Raw genomic sequence first — 17,124 nt, 5'->3', positions numbered from 1 at the left:
CCTCTGGAAGGGGTGTATGAGCCGCTCTTGCGCAAGAGTATCCACACACCTTCTGCGTAAATGTGCGCCGTCAAATAACATAGCACACAGCACTGGACGAGTGTGTGTTGCCTTCTATCGTTGTGTGTTTTAAGTCCAGCACAAACACAGTCAGACTCATGCCCACGAAGCCTTTGGTGTTTTATATCCCCCTCTTCTTTTAGTTTGCTGTCACCTCCCCTCCTCACCGATTTAACCCTTCACGTGCCCCGTCCCACCCAACGCACTCGTCACCGGACACTCGCGAAATGCTTTTTTCTTTCTGTTATATATAAGAAAACTTTGTACCGTAGATTATTAAAAAAGGTTAGACGCAACATAGCTATAGCTTACTATATAGTATGGTACATATGGCAGACCGGGGATAGTTTTCACAATTTTATTCCAGTGAGTATTTCTCAGGGTGCGTTTAAAAAAAATAAAAAAAAAAAATAAAAAAAATTGTATAGACAAATATTTTACAATTTTTTACAGATAAATTAATTAATTACAATTATTCAATTGCATAAATGTATAGCATTTATAACACATGTGACAATTTGCACCAACCTGACATTTATTAAAATACCCTTGTCCATTTGGTTAAACCCCTAATAGAATTAATCACAGCCTTAATGTATCCCAGTGTGGTTACATTTTCAGTTTACCAAACAGCTATTTAGAAAATATATTGGAATTTTTGTTTGGAAGAAAAAAAATTGCACTTACTGAGCACTTTATTAGGAACACCTGTACACTTACTTATTCATGCAATTATCTAATCAGCCAATCGTGTGGCAGCAGTGCAATGCATAAAATCAAGCTGATATGGGTCAGGAGCTTCAGTTAATGTTCAACATCAACCATCAGAATGGGGACAAAATGTGATCTCAGTGATTTTGACCGTGTCATGATTTTTGGTGCCAGATGGGTTGGTTTGAGTATTTCTGTAATTGCTGATCTCCTGGGATTTTCATGTACAACAGTCTCTAGAGTTTATTCAGAATGGTGCCAAAAAAAAAAAAAAAAACATCCAATGAGCGGCAGTTCTGCGAATGGAAACACCTTGTTGATGAAAGAGGCCAATGGAGAATGGCCAGACTGGTTTGAAGTGACAGAAAGGCTACGGTAACTCAGATAACCACTCTGTACTATTGTAATGACCAGAATAGCATCTCAGAATGCATAACACATCAAACCTTGAGGCGGATGGGCTATAACAGCAGAAGACCATGTTGAGCACTTTATTAGGACTATAGTATCCCTAATAAAGTGTTAAGTAAGTGTATTTTGAACAAGGTATTTGAACTTAACATAGAAAACCACTGCTAGAGAAAATTAAATTGTGAAATTAGACTTTTGACTTAAAACCTAGTTGCTGGGGAATAACTATAACAACAACTAGCCCTAGTCTCCCTTACTACTATTGCCATGTTTTACATTTACATTTAGTCATGTACCAGATGCTTTTTATCCAAAGTTACTTACAAATGAGGAACAAGACAAGCAATTTGTCATGTTTTGGATGGTATTACTGCATATTTTCTCTTTATAGTATATATTGTAGTGTGTGTGTGTGTGTGTGTGTGTGTGTGTGTATGTATATATATATATATATATATATATATATATATATATATACACACACTATATTGCCAAAAGTATTCGCTCACCCATCCAAATAATTGAATTCAGGTGTTCCAATCACTTCCATGGTGTATAAAATGAAGCACCTAGGCATGCAGACTGCTTCTACAAGCATTTGTGAAAGAATGGGCCGCTCTCAGGAGCTCAGTGAATTCCAGCGTGGTACTGTGATAGGATGCCACCTGTGCAACAAGTCCAGTCGTGAAATTTCCTCACTACTAAATATTCCACAGTCAACTGTCAGTGGTATTATAACAAAGTGGAAGCGATTGGGAATGACAGCAACTCAGCCACGAAGTGGTAGGCCACGTAAAATGACAGAGCGGGGTCAGCGGATGCTGAGGCGCATAGTGTGCAGAGGTCGCCAACTCAATCGCTACAGACCTCCAAAGTTCATGTGGCCTTCAGATTAGCTCAAGAACAGTGTGTAGAGAGCTTCATGGAGTGGGTTTCCATGGCCGAGCAGCTGCATCCAAGCCATACATCACCAAGTGCAATGCAAAGCGTCGGATGCAGTGGTGTAAAGCACGCCGCCACTGGTTCTCTGGAGTGACGAATCACGCTTCTCCATCTGGCAATCTGATGGACGAGTCTGGGTTTGGCGGTTGCCAGGAGAACGGTACTTGTCTGACTGCATTGTGCCAACTGTGATGTTTGGTGGAGGGGGGATTATGGTGTGGGGTTGTTTTTCAGGAGCTGGGCTTGGCCCCTTAGTTCCAGTGAAAGGAACTCTGAATGCTTCAGCATACCAAGAGATTTTGGACAATTCCATGCTCCCAACTTTGTGGGAACAGTTTGGGGATGGCCCCTTCCTGTTCCAACATGACTGCGCACCAGTGCACAAAGCAAGGTCCATAAAGACGTGGATGAGCGAGTTTGGTGTGGAAGAACTTGACTGGCCTGCACAGAGTCCTGACCTCAACCCGATAGAGCACCTTTGGGATGAATTAGAGCAAAGACTGTGAGCCAGGCCTTCTCGTCCAACATCAGTGTCTGACCTCATAAATGCGCTTCTGGAAGAATGGTCAAAAATTCCCATAAACACACTCCTAAACCTTGTGGAAAGCCTTCCCAGAAGAGTTGAAGCTGTTATAGTGCAAAGGGTGGGCCGAAGTCATATTAAACCCTATGGATTAAGAATGGGATGTCACTTAAGTTCATATGCGTCTAAAGGCAGATGAGTGAATACTTTTGGCAATATAGTGTGTATATGTGTATATATATATATATATATATATTTTTTTTTTTTTTTTTTTTTTACTGTTTAGGGTTTAGTTTGGTGTCCTGCTGCTGCAATCCAACCTTGGGATAAAACAATTGTATTCTACTCTATTTAACCCCTATTATAGTTTTTTTTTTTTTTTTTTTTTTTCTGCAAACAATTTTAGAGTAATTAATTCAATTTAAAAACCCATTGAAATTATTAATGGGTTGTAGTTTGTAAAGTCCTATAGCCATTACCTTTGTTTGAGTGATTATAGTGCTAATGTGCTTATCGTAGATTGTGGATTGTGAAAGTGGTGAGAGTTGATTTAACAAATTGAGGGTATCTTTACCTCCTTGTCCAAATTTCACACTTCCAGGAATGGGGAGAAGGGGACAAGGTGTTTCATGATTTGCATTTGTTTGTGGCTCGTCTGGGAGCCCACATCAAAAAGTGTGACAAATGTTTAGCTCTTGTCCTGAACTTGTGTATTGTGTGGTTCATTAAATCAAGTTTTTTCAAGAACAACTGAACTTTGAAAGATTTAGACCCTAGACATTTGCAACCATGAAATGTTGGTATGCAAAGCTTTGTCACAAAATGATTATATTACACTGCATATCTCAGTAACATTTCAAAATCATATTCTGTCTATTTAAAATGAATAATATTCTCATTTGGTTCTGTTCATCTTCAAATCTCACAAGCACAATCTGGACAAAGAGGAATCTACAACCTGGGATACACTGGCATGACTCAGAATGCCTTTGCAGTTAGTCTTGTAATTTCAAAGGGTGGACAAACCAGCTAGCTGGGCCCCTTAACTGATGGTCAATGCTTAGACAGATGTTTTCCTAAAGCAGCATATTGCTTGGTTGGAAGCAAAGGAGAAGGAAGGAGACTTGGCTGGACATCTGCTCTCCAGATCGACAAGACCCTCTGACACAGGGGGTGGGGGTAAACTGATGGAGAGAGGCCCATCCTGTGTGTGTTTGTACTCTGCCATTTGCGCTCTTCGGCTGAACTGTCTGTCTGCCCTTAATTGTCCATATAAACAAGGGAAATTTTACCCAGTTGGGCTGTTACAACCTCCTCATGTCAGCACTCAAAGAGAAAGGGATCAATGTGAGGTTAAGTACCTTACTCAAGGTTATGGGTCACACTTTGGGAGTTCAAACATAGAACCTTTCGGTTACAGGCCCAAATGTTCTACCACTAAACCATACCATCCCAAAAACAATGGAGAACACTTACATTCACTTTAAAAATTTGATTTCATCTGAACTAAAATAGTAATTCATATTTTTAGAATGTCATGTAAATGCTTTAAGCCGTGCTCTCACTACTCGACTTTCAGACTACCTGAATCGCTGTACTACTTACATTACACTACACGTTTTTTTTTTGTTGTAGCAGCACACATACACTCACTTAGCACTTTATTAGGAACACTATGATCCTAATAAAGTGCCAGACGTGGTCTTCTGCTGTTGTAGCCATCCGCCTCAAGGTTCAACGTGTTGCGCATTCTGAGATGCTATTCTGCTCACTACAAGTGTACAGAGTGGTTATCTGAGTTACCGTTAACTTTGTCAGCTCAAACCAATCTGGCCATACTCTGTTGACCTCTCTTATCAACAAGGTATTTCCGTCTGCAGAACTGGCGCTCACTGGATGTTTTTGGCACCATCCTTAGTAAATTCTAGAGACTGTTGTGCGTGAAAATCCCAGGAGATCAGCAGTTACAGAAAAACTCATACCAGCCTGTCAGACACCAACAATCATGCCACGGTCGAGATCACATTTTGTCCCCATTCTGATGGTTGATGTGAACATTAACTGAAGCTCCTGACCCATATCTGCATTTAATAATTAAAAGTAGGTGTATAGGTGTTCCTAATAAAGTGCTCAGTGATTGTACTACTCAACAGATCCCAGACGAGTTACCAAAATCAGAAGATCTTTGGCCAAGAGGCATCCCCAGCCAACAATGAAAAAATTCTCACATAATTTCATGTGAGAGTGATCACAATATTTTTCCATAGGGTCACGATCAGCTTGCTGTCCAAAAGTTTTCTGTGTACTGATTTTGTCTGAAAAACAAAAGAGGAAATGAAAAAAAAAAGAAAATATGACAGAAATAATGGGAATCATTAGGAATCATTATTATTTACAGTATATATTATATACGGACAGGCAGTCTGTGTCTGTTTTGAAAAAAAAAAAAAAAGAGTTGGAGGTAAATAAAACAGCACAAATGGTCAAGTATAGTGCTCAGAGCATTTATGTATTTGTTAGAAAATCATTCTTGTTAGTTTATTACAATAAAACCCAATTATGATCAAATCTGTGGCTTTCCATTCCTGTCCAAAGATGCATGATAAGATGTGATTGGCTGGAGCAGTTCACCGTTGTTGCTGCGCTGCTAACACTACAAGATTATGTAGCAATAATATCAAACATGCTTGAAAATATTGCAGTGTCTGTGACAGCTCAAAACTGGCTCAGATAATATCCCGGAACTGCTCATACTTAATGACTATGACTGTAGCGAGCACAGACCTTAGAAATCTGTCTGCGACAGCATAATCCGACCAAAAATCGTGTAGTAAGGGCACGGCATTAGTCTGAAATCATCCCGATATAGATATAGATAATGTGAATGTAGCTGGGCTTCGGTCCAGCATGTATACACGTTAATCAGACCACAATTGGCCTTGGCATTGTATGCATGCTCCGAAAGACAAGAGGGGACGTGCAGAGTGTATAGAACCCAAAAGTCGAATGCACCACAAGGTAGAGATATCATGGCTAATGCTAGGAACTGACATTTGTGGATGGATAAGGAGACAGTATTCATGTTGTTGTGACTGAAAGAGCAGTATATTCCAGGTTAAATACAAGTTAAGCTCAATTAACAGCATTTGTGGGATAAAGTTGATTATCACAAAAATTTATTTTGACTTGTCCCCCCCTTTTCTTTACAAAAAGCAAAAATTTGTGTTACAGTGAGGCACTTACAATGGAAGTGAATGGGGTCAATTTGTGAACGTTAAAATACTCAGTGTTTCAGAAGTATAGCCACAAGACGTAAACAATATGTGTGTTGCTAACATGATTTTAGTGTGATAAAAATGGTTACTAACCTTTTCGGTGTAAAGTTATATGCAATTTTAAAACTTTGTTGCTATGATATCGCATTGCTATAAACCCTGTAATCCAGCACAAATGACAATTTGAACAACTTTACAGCTCAAATAATACACAAATTTTAAACTCTCCAAAAATTGGCCTCTTGTAAGTGCCTATTGGTAACCCCAATTCTTGCTTTTTTTTTTTAAAAGAAGGGGCAAGTCGAAGTAAACTTGTGTGGTAATCAAGATTATGCTACAAACGCTATCGATTAAACTTAACTAGTATTGAACCCAGGAATACACCTTTAAGCGTATGTATGTAATTTCTGCGAATTGCAAAAATTAACTGCGCATGTAAATGTACTGAATGTAGAAACTCCCTGACACAAGTCTAATGACAGTGATGGATATAATGATCTAATTTGAGTTTTTAAAATGAACCTGAGTGTAAGTGCAGCTTCAAGGGAGCAAAAATCTGTGTTGTACTCCATTTAATTCTTTCATATTACTTATACATTTACGAATTTCTTTACATTAATTTTACATATTAAATGTGACTTTTCTTATAATATTGTTTCCTGCTCTTGCTATGCATTATTATTTCTGTTCAATCTTATGTTGTGTGCTCTATTGTCTTCACAAGTTTAAAAGATATAGAGTTGTCTCCATTTCAAAGTCTTCAATGTCACAGGACGATGTTGTTAAGCAGTAATTTTCCTTTGTCTTTGCATGGTATAACAACACTTACTGGTCAGACGAAGTCACTGAGAAACACGCAACTAAGATTAATCAATAAATTCTGTTAATTTTTTACCATCACTTTGTCTCCTGCCTTCTGTATTCCCCTGCTGCCTTATGCCTAGCTCTTGGGCTGGTAGAAGAGTTAACCTAAGCTGTTGACATTGACTGTGTTTTTTTTTAAATTTTTATTTCAGACAAAACTCTGATATCTTCTGATGGAGAGAGAGGTCTAGTGGGAGAATTGATCCAACATTCGTGCCGTTGTCGGTCAGGATGGATAATTTAACATTAATTTGGCAGAATGGATGATCTACCAACAGTAAACAAGATGCTGGATTTCACGTTAATACAGTTCCTAGAAAGGGTTTCTTCACACATCCACAAATAGATGCATGCAGAGCATAATAACGTTACCGTTGAGATTCTACACGTTTCTCTTCTCTATTTGAGAATGTTTTTCTTTGCAAGTCACAAGTCTTTGCAATTGGTCCCAATGCATCCTTGAAATGGAACAAAAACATACAGAGCCTAACGAGTCTAGGACCCAAGACATCTCCTTACTATCTCGCCTCTTAAGAAATATTCATCACTATGGTTTTGGTATTCTTGAAATAACATAAACATTGTTTGATACACTGGTGAAACAAGTGCAGACTAGAGACCATCTGTCTGCAGCATTTACTATCTGTCTTGATTCCTCCCAGCATTAATCAAGTTGTTACCCCACACCTGCGGAATGTGAATTTCGGCACTAATTGCTAGGTTAAGGTGGATATTGGCCCATGCACAACATAGCTGGCATGTTCAGCTCTAGCGCTATCAGACAGAAAAGTGTCTGTGGAGGAAATTGTTCTTTTGGGTCTCTTTCAAATGTAATAGTTAAGGTTTGTCTCATCCGAAGCAAAGATGTTTGAAGATTGGTAAACATGAGCAAACACCACCTTTCATTTGAAAAACCAAATGAATGTCAAAGATTAATATATGCTTTTTTATTTACTGTGGTAGTACAGACCGTTTAAAATCGTAAAGGAGCTGTTGAGCTGAGATTTTATGATCAAACTTGTTTCTTTTTTTTAACTTTTTACATTTTCTGAAGAAAATGTGAGTGGTGTTTACCCATGCAAAAGTTGGTTCCATGAAGCTATGATTTTGGGTGATTGCCAGGGCATTAAGCGGTTGCTAGGGTGTTCTGAGTGGTTGCTTACAAGCCAAAAGAGCCCAACTATAAGTCTCTATGATATTCTTGTCCCTAGATATAGCTCGGATCCCTCCTTCAGTGGATACATTTTCCCACCCATTTTATCATTTGCCAAGTGAAAATCTTTGCCTTTGCAAGCGCCACTAATTAAAAGAACACACAAATTACTATCCTTGCAAATAAGCAAAAGCCCTGTGTCTGAAATGTGGTAACACAATTACATGAAACACTTTAAAACTTTCCAAGCAAACATTTACTTTATATGTACATATAATAAGTTCATAAATGAATTTGATTTATTTTAAAATCAGAAGGAATTTCCTCCACATGAAATTCAAATAAATGCCTGTCAGTGTAAATTATAAGGACTGAGATCTGCAAGATGTGATACAGGAATTTTTAATGACTACGAGTTGGTCTGCAACACCCAGCCTTGTTCAATCTCGTTCAATCAATGTACTTTTGGATCACACAAACCCATAATCCAGCACATGATGGTCTCTCATCAATCCATCTTAGCAGCAGGATAAAAAAATAGGGCCACATCAAGGGCTTTCTTATTCGCCGCTAGAGTTTTGATGTAGGTCAGTGTTAAGGGAGTTAATTGTTTGATGTATTTAGAGCAGCTTTTGATATACTGTATGTTCTACAAACATAGCCGTCATGGCCCCCTCCCTTTTTCCCAAAATCCCCTGAGAAAGGTAATTTAACAAACTTCACAAAAAGCAATTAAATACAATTTTACAATATAAAATATATACATATAACAAGTGTAGGGTCCTGCATGTGTCCTTCTTAACATGGTAGGACAATTTTGAAAAGCTCATTACAAACACTGAACAAATTTTTGGTAAAGCAGAACTGTCCTGTGTGAAACAGTAAGACTACCAAGGTGTTCTCACTGCGGGAACCTTCGCAGTTTCTCGAGGTGGACAAGCGATCGCTCTCACAGCAGTGAGCGTCAATAATCAGCTGTCCAGCTCAAAGTCCATTTCATCGTACAGCTCTGGACGTATGGAAGGTCTGTGACGAGAGAACTTCACCCTGATGTCATCCCCAAGTTCATCAAGGCTCTGGAGAACCTGCAAGAAGCAAGGATGAAAAATGAGTCTAAGATATTTAGAGGTTGAAGGGTTATTAGAGAAATAAAAGGGTTTCTTTGGGCTTTCTTTAAACATACGATTCAGATGAGTGAAGAGAGTAAAAATGTTTTTTAGACCAATATCACATTTAAACAGATTTTTTTTTTACTCAGGATTCCAGGTTTAGGCCACATCCACACTAATATGTTTAGGTTTAAAACCTCTGTTTTCAGTTTGCTAACATCATCATATGCGGTTACGGAGAGCGTTTTCGTAAATCTCAGTTTACGGTGGAGGAAATTGCATCAAAATAAATGCGTTTTTAAATGGATTAGTGTGGACGTGACCTTAGTTATGTCCCAAATTACATATCTGCATAGCAAAGCCCTCAGTTTCTGTTGCGAACATGTCAACAATCAGTTACTTTCATTCTTTATCAGTCTATATTGACGTGTCGAGCAATTTTGGCGTTTAAATAAGTATTGTAAATGAGCTTTGGCTACATTTTGGCACAGGGCCAAAGTATACTTCGGTTGTCCACATTGCTGACAAGTACAGTATGCGTGACGCAAATTTCGTCATCAGCACAGTCTGCGTGGACGGTCTGTGTGCAGCCGAGATTTTCTCATCACGCGGGCAATCCGCCACATGTGTTGACTGCACTAAAAGAGTATCAGAAAGCAGTCTTAGTGCACATGCGTCAAACACGTTCGTATTCGCTCATGCTCAAAAGAGTATACTTTGAAAGGCAACACGGTCGACCGGGCGCAATCCAATCCAATTTGGATCCAATCCAGTACACAAAGGCCTTCAGAATCGTCTTAGAGCCCTCTAACTTCCACCAGTTTCACTTTACAACTAAGACCACATCCAGAATACTACATTTTTGTTTGAAACATATTGATTTGGCTAGGTTTATGTCTCTCATCCACAATGGAATGGTATTTTCCGCCACACCAAAACTTTAAAAAACACGCTCCATTACCACATACTTTGGAAAACAATGATGTTAGAAAACTGAGTTTTCAAACTTAAACGTTTAAGTGTGGATGTGGCCTAATGCAAAAGCAATTCAGGGACTGACAATTTGATATCTTTGGAACTCTGGAAATATTTGAAAATAAACTGTATATATAAGATTACATTATATTACTTGTCTAACACTCTGTACAGTAGGTAATAGACTTTAGACATCAGAGCTTCATTCGCCAAGTGTAAAATAAACAATGAATTTGCCTTGTGAATATGCAAACAGTTCAGACAGAGGCACAAAACATAATTTAACAGCAAGATAAATGGTATTATAATGTGTACATCTGTTCAGAAATGTACATTGTCAAATAATACGGCACAAGACAGTAGCTCTGAAAATGTGCAGGTGATACACAGAATGTGCAATACTAAATAAAGTGTGTAATATGTCATAACTACTACTGTCAGATGTTTCAGTGAGGAATGTTAGGAGAAAAGGAGATGATATTTGCATGAGAACATGCTGTGAGCAGACATTTACTTGCCATAAGTTTTTTATTAACAATAACATTTAAAATGTGTGCTGATATAAGTGTTAAAGTAATAAAGAAAAGTGTATGTGATAAAGCTAATATACAACAGATGAAGAACAACAAAAGTGAGATTGATAGGTCTGTGAGAGCTAGGGTGGTGTAGTTTATTACCTTGTCGAGCATGTTTCTGGTGTGGGCGGCAGACACACAGAAGCGAGCCCTGGCCTCTGTAATGGGTGTAGCTGGGAAACCAACAACTACAACACCAATCTTTCTCTTCAACATGGCCCGTGAGAATGCACTGTGAGCAGACAATTACTTATTAACTTTTTGGCTCACCATCAGTATGATTGTAAATGAACATGCACACGCACACACAAATTTTCAATTCCTAAACAGTTCAATCTAGAACAGTTTACATCATTCAGCTCCCATTTATTATTGATATACTGTCATGGTGACTAATAAACAAAGGGGGAAGTAAAGTTTTCACGGTAACAGTAGATTTAGCAGGTTTATACTGTACATTTCCTGAAAGGGAAAAGTCGCTGCCATGATGCTTGGGGGTGGTTGCTGGGGCGTTGCTGTACGGTTGCTAAAATTTTCTGGGTGGTTGTTGCTGGGGTTTTCTGGGTGATTGCTAGGTGGTTGTTTACCGGCCCAAGTAAAAAGAGCCCACCCCCCATAGAGCACAAAAGTGTATGCCCATTTTTTCAGTCGTCTTGGTTCCAGAAGTGTTTTTCCAATGGGGATTTCGTAAAATCATAAGAGTTCTAAGCCATAAACCAAATCAACCAGCTCCAAGGTGAAATACAGTACATCATTACAAACTTTGACTTAAAGCAAAATTTTATTTAAAAATCAGACAAAAAGACTTGACGTAATGAACAACAATCCCATGAAGCACTGTGAAAGACGTAATCAAATTAAAAACATTTGAAGTTGTTGATTATAAGTATAGAAACAACATTTTATTACCATATCCAGATAAGTAATCTAGCCATTGTATCTTCCTAAACCTTTCATTCATAAGCTAGGATAACAGCTTTCAAGTTTCTGGAAATGTTTAATTGTCCACTTCGTCTACACCAGTCAAAAGCAATAGAATCCATTATAATCAATGATGCAGTCTACACCGGAAGCGTCTGTTGTGCCGCATCACGTCAACAGTAAACGGTTGTCCTATTCCATTTTGCACTGCATGCGCCAGTGCTACTACTGCCAACACCACAATTTCATGTCGACGCATCCAGTGTAGACAGCCTCAAGTCATTGTGTTGAGTCAGTTGGTATAGACAGGGTGTTAGTATGACAATCTTTAACAGAGTATCTGTTTTCTACAGACAGAATAAACAGCAGCTGTGATCAGATATCACCTGGTCATGGCCAGATATTTTTCATGCCGATACCAGGCCAGATATTGCCCCATTTTCCTGGTGTCTAATTGCATTTTTACTGTAGAACTCAAAGTAAACACATTTCATAGAGGAACGCTGTTAAGATTCCCATTCAATTGTTCACTGTCTGCTACCTTTTCCTCACCCTTCGTCTAAAGGGAAATCCATTTCTACACCGCACAGCTGGACTGTCATTTGCATTAGCCAAGTGGGAGAAAAAAAAATTAGATTGACAAGGAGAGAAAGGCAAAGGGAAGGTATAATGGAGAAGGAAAAGATTGAGAGCGAGAGGAGGAGAGAAGGCCACCACTTTGTCAGCAAAGACAGCAGCGAGAGAACAGAGCCATGCCAGAGACTGAAAGCTGGATTTAAAAGGCCTCACAGCTGCCGTTGTCTTTGTTGGTGTGCCAGGAAGCTGTTATCTTTGGAGGAGTCTGTAACGCCGGTGCAGTGATGAGCCTCTCGCATGTCATGTTTTCTTTCTGTCTCTCTTGTTTTTTTCTTCACCACTGATTCATGGATCAACCAGACCATCCAAGATGGCCACGGTCCAACGTCCTGTTGAAAAGACAACATCGCCTCCTTTGGAATGACCAGTGTAGATGACTGCAGCTTTTGTTGGGGAGTCCTCATGCAGTCTGTACATTTTCCACAAGGCATTCAAAGCTATCACCTTTGTAACCCAATGTAAGCCTCACATTGTTGTTTTATTGGCAGCCCAAAATGTGGGCAGGTTAACAAGTTTCAAAGGGGGATTACTACAGTGTCCAGACAGTGTAAACTGTCCTTAATCACAAAGACAACACACAGATGTGAAAAAAGCTCACAAAGAACCTTAATATTTGGCCCAACGATCTATGCTAGTATTTTTTAAACGGACTAAATAGGTTTTTTTGTAAATGCAAGATGAGAGATGCAGATGTGTAAACTGATGCTCTTTAATATATGTTTTTCAAGTTGGATGCTGCCAGAATCTTCAAAGAGAACATTTGTTAGGGATGTACTGAAATTTTAGCCACTAATTTTTTTTTGCCCAAAACCGGCAAAAAGAGAAAATAGGCCAAAAATCTTGGTGGAAAATATAGAAACCTATACTTTAACAGATCTGAAAACAGAAACATTCAAAGCCAGTTTAAATCATATTTTAATTTAAATGTCAGCTGATTATAATATCTTGCTGGAGAGAGCTTTTGTTTACAGTAGATAAGATACCCAACTGCTCTGTTTGATGTGTGACAAGATGCTCATAGAGAAATACAGACGAGTGATACATGACTGCACAACAATCCCACTGAAGTCTATGAAAGCATATTGCAGTCAAAATTTAAACGGAATTTCAAATTTAGTTTACATTTGTGTTTATTTGTGTGACATAATTAAATCATTTTTGGCCCAGAATGTACAGTTTGGTGAAGAATTTTCTCATCCATGCTTCACTAACAATCCATAGATTCCTTACCCAACTTTTCCAGGTAGATAGAGCAGGAGTGGTATCACAGGAGAGTCCTGGTTGCCGTAAATGATGAAGCCCATCTCCTGCAGTCGAGATCTGAAGTAGCGTGTGTTCTCAGCCAGCTTCCGAACTCTACGTTGGCCTGTGGGGGAGATGCAGACAAAGGCTTCATCGAGTAGAATTTGTTAGCTTTCATTGGAAAAGTAGAGACATAAAATGGGAGTCTACGATAAAGGTCATGATTTATAACAGAGCAACCTTGGGTCAAAAAAAAAAAACACAAAAAAAAAACTGCAAATAATCTCAAAGGGGCTCCTTCACTGGGACTGTACTTAAAGAATTTGATTTTCTACTGGATGAGAGGGATACAGGTTATGAAAGTCTCAATAACAGTAGATGTTTCTTATTTATTTATATACTGATTCCCAAGATAACAGAGGAACCTTAATGAACATTTATTTGCACTAGCAAACAAAACTTAAAAAAATTAAAATGACAAATAAACTTTGAAAATGCGAATTGGAAAAATTGCCAAATGGTCAGAATAGAGTTCTACCATGCAACCAATCAACGAAGGGCCATGGTCGACAAGCAAATTTATATTTTTAACTATTTTTAAAGGAAGAGTTTACCCAAATATGAAAATTTTGTCATCATTTAATCACCTCCAAACCCATCTGACTTTCTTATGGGGAACACAAAGGAGATGATTTAATGAATATCACAGGCATCTTTTCAATACAACTGCAATTGATAGCGCCTCACATTAAAGCTTAAAAAAAAGACCCAAAAGTATCATAAAAGTAGTCCATGCAGCTAATGTGTCATATTCCAAGTCTTCTGAAGACATAAGGTAGGTTTTTGTAATAACCCAAAATTTAAGTCATTCACATCCACTTTTTTGGGGTCCTTTTTTAAACTTTAAAGTGATCCCCTTCCATTGTCTTGAAAAGACGTGCTGTGCTGTCCATTACAACATCTCCTTTTGTGTTCCATTGAAGGAGGAAAGTCATACGGATTTAAAACAACATGAAAGTGAGTAAATATGACAGAATTTCCTTTTTTGGATTAACTATTCCTTTAGCTATAATTAAATGCCCGTGCAACATTATATGCTGTCTGCCATGCTCAATGTTCAAGTGCAGATCTCAATTAGAATTCTGATTGAGATCTAGGCCAGTCTTGCCGTTTTGAATTCGTAAAGGCTAATTTCACTCTTGGTACAGTTATATCAATTTATTTTTTGCCAGATGCCTTCCATCCAAAGTAGTCTTGAAAGAAAGCATACTCCATTGTTATGATTTTGTATTCAAATGTCAAAAATATGATATCTGAGTGCTCTTGTTTGATATTTTGCATAAACAAGAACTCTCTGAAACTGGTGAATGGTGATTTGAAAATACATTTGAGTTGTTGTCACAGTAATTCTACAGCAATCTGTAGCACTCAGAGACTCTCTGCCCACTCTGCGGTAGCACGAACTCCAAACAGACCATCAGGCAAAGCCTGAAAAACCATAGAACAAATATGTCTACAAACTTCCCCTAAAAACAGCTGGCACAAAGATCAGTCCATTTCTTTCCCATTTTTTATTTATTCCACTGTTTGCCTGCAAGTTCATAGTTGTTTTACCAAATATAGTTGAAAACACTGGGAAAATGGCCAAGGAATTGCAACATAGTGTAGTGGCATAAAGCCATACCACCAGCAGTTACTGTTACAAAACATTCTTAGCAACAGCTTAACTTTCCTTATCCTAGACATACCAGAATGTACAGAATAGATTAGATTTTCTAGAATAGATTTCCCTTTACAATTTCACCCTAAAAATTATTTTTCATATTTCTCCTGTAATATGTTTAAGAGGAAGTTTATACAATAAATTATTAGTTCACTGTAGGATACATGTTGTTTTTTTGGCACACAGGGTGATTATCTAAACTAATGTGAAAGACTAGGAAAGGGGCCCAAAAGAGGAGCTAGGAAATTACATAATCTGCTCTGCTGTTCCAATTCCAGGATCAGTCTTTTAATAGCCCATCATTAGGACCATTAAGTAGTTAGGTGAGACAGAGTAGACCCATTCATAAAAGTAATACAAAACATAGTTACAAACAAAAACAGGAAGAAAAACAGTAACACAGTAAAGGGATAGTTAACCCAAAAATGAAAATACTGTCATCATTTACTCCTGCTCATGTTGTTCCAAACCCATATGACTTTCTTCTGTGGAACACAAAGAAATATGTTAGGCTGCATGTTAGTTTCAGCCACCATTCACTTTCAGTGCATCTTTTTCCATACAATGAAAGTGGTTGGTTACTCTGTCCAATAATAAAAAAACGAGTTTGGAACAACATGAGGGTGAGAAAATGATGACAGAATTTCCATTTTTGGGTGATGAATTATTCCTTTAATATCTTATGTATATTATACATTTTCATTACATTCTTAGGGAAATTTCTCTGCTCTCGTCTCATAATGTGTATGTGTGTGGATTGAGCCGATGATAAAAACAGTACCAGCTGGTTTTGTTTTGTCAAGCTGAATGGTAGACAAATTTCACCCTTTGCCAAGAGACTCTTGGCTTGTTCATAGGATACAATGTGGCACACAATTTATGAGTAGAGGTACACTGAGGAGCATGGACTCAAGATACACAAGATGGCATGGGGTTGGTGGAAGCTTAGTGGTTAATGTTCTGGACTAGTACTCAGAAATTTGGTGGTTCAAACCCCAGAAGAGGTAATTCTAACATCTAATATGATTGGTCATTTACATATTGACTTGTCTCCATTGATACTTTAGTTTAATGACAACTCTGAAAGATTTAGCATGTTAATGTGGATATGACATATAGATAGGATATTGGTCTTGGCAGACTAGATCTGCTATGCTGCTGCTACTGCAGAGCAAGTACGGAGACTTGCTACTGCTAGAACATACACAGACATACTAAGTTAAGCATGTGGACATGCTGCAGCACAATAAGACATAAATACAATCCCCGTGTATCAGATCTAGACATTTGAAGGTGGGGAAGTGGAGGGTTTCAGAGCAAACTCTCACAGTGTGCTGCAGTGAAACCGGCTTACTTGCAAACTGAGCAAATTTTATGTTAGGCAAAGAGAGACTATGCAAGTTGATTGGTGACCTGATTACACGTCAAAGGACCTATCAGCTTACAATATATGAGCTGACTGACTTGACATATCACATGTTAGCGAGGTGATTGGCTAACAGACAACAAGTTCAAAGAACCCATCAGCTTGTGCCATTCAGAATTTCATGCCTGAACTTAGGCTGAGTTTGGAATGGCATACTACTGTTACTATTTCTGCCATACACAGATATGGCAGAAGTAGTAAGAGTAATATGGGTAGTATGCAATTCTGAATTCAGCATTAGTAATTTCTTCCCTCTGTATCTAGATCAGTTTAAATCTACCACTCCTTCTCTCCTCCAGAGGTCTTTAACGGTGTGAATCATAATGGCCAGATCTGTCTCAAAGTTTGGCAATATGGTCTGAGCTTTTGGAAAATAACAGCATGTTTGCAAATAATTACCTGTGAACCGACTGGCAGGTATTTCAAAAGGAGATGTGTTCTTAAGCAAAGCACAAAAGACCTTATCTCAGCAGAATGAACAACCCCCCGTTAACCCTCAATACATTAGAAACTGTTTAAAAGAAATACTGAACAACTGGCAGAAACTACAAACAGCAGGTGAAGCTCAAACCAAACAG

General features: G+C 38.3%; 2 protein-coding genes across 4 annotated transcripts in view; both read right to left on the bottom strand.

Moving 5' to 3' along the window:
* The window catches only part of LOC127412385 (isthmin-1), a 22,700-nt gene extending 22,514 nt beyond the window's left edge, over positions 1-186 (bottom strand). Inside the window, exon 1 of the mRNA XM_051648694.1 lies at positions 1-186. This exon is cut by the window's left edge and continues 989 nt beyond it. The gene's annotated coding sequence lies outside the window, so the exon portion shown is untranslated.
* Positions 187-5,092: 4,906 nt separating this feature from the next.
* Positions 5,093-17,124, bottom strand: part of LOC127412383 (serine palmitoyltransferase 3-like) — a 68,297-nt gene continuing 56,265 nt past the window's right edge. The window contains exons 10-12 of one of the 3 annotated variants that reach the window (XM_051648693.1): positions 13,386-13,521; positions 10,701-10,830; positions 5,093-9,024 (exon numbers count right to left, since the gene is read on the bottom strand). In XM_051648693.1, the coding sequence (XP_051504653.1) occupies positions 8,911-9,024; positions 10,701-10,830; positions 13,386-13,521 (380 nt within the window). In that variant the 3' untranslated portion in view covers positions 5,093-8,910. Of the gene's footprint in view, positions 9,025-10,698; positions 12,485-13,385; positions 13,522-17,124 lie in introns of those variants that run through there. The other 2 variants (XR_007892413.1, XR_007892414.1) reach the window with 2 other exon arrangements.

The sequence above is a fragment of the Myxocyprinus asiaticus genome, chromosome 21, assembly GCF_019703515.2.
Source record: "Myxocyprinus asiaticus isolate MX2 ecotype Aquarium Trade chromosome 21, UBuf_Myxa_2, whole genome shotgun sequence".
NCBI lineage: Eukaryota > Metazoa > Chordata > Actinopteri > Cypriniformes > Catostomidae > Myxocyprinus > Myxocyprinus asiaticus.
The sequence above is the reverse complement of the archived record's forward strand: the minus strand, read 5'-3'. Positions and strand labels throughout refer to the sequence as shown.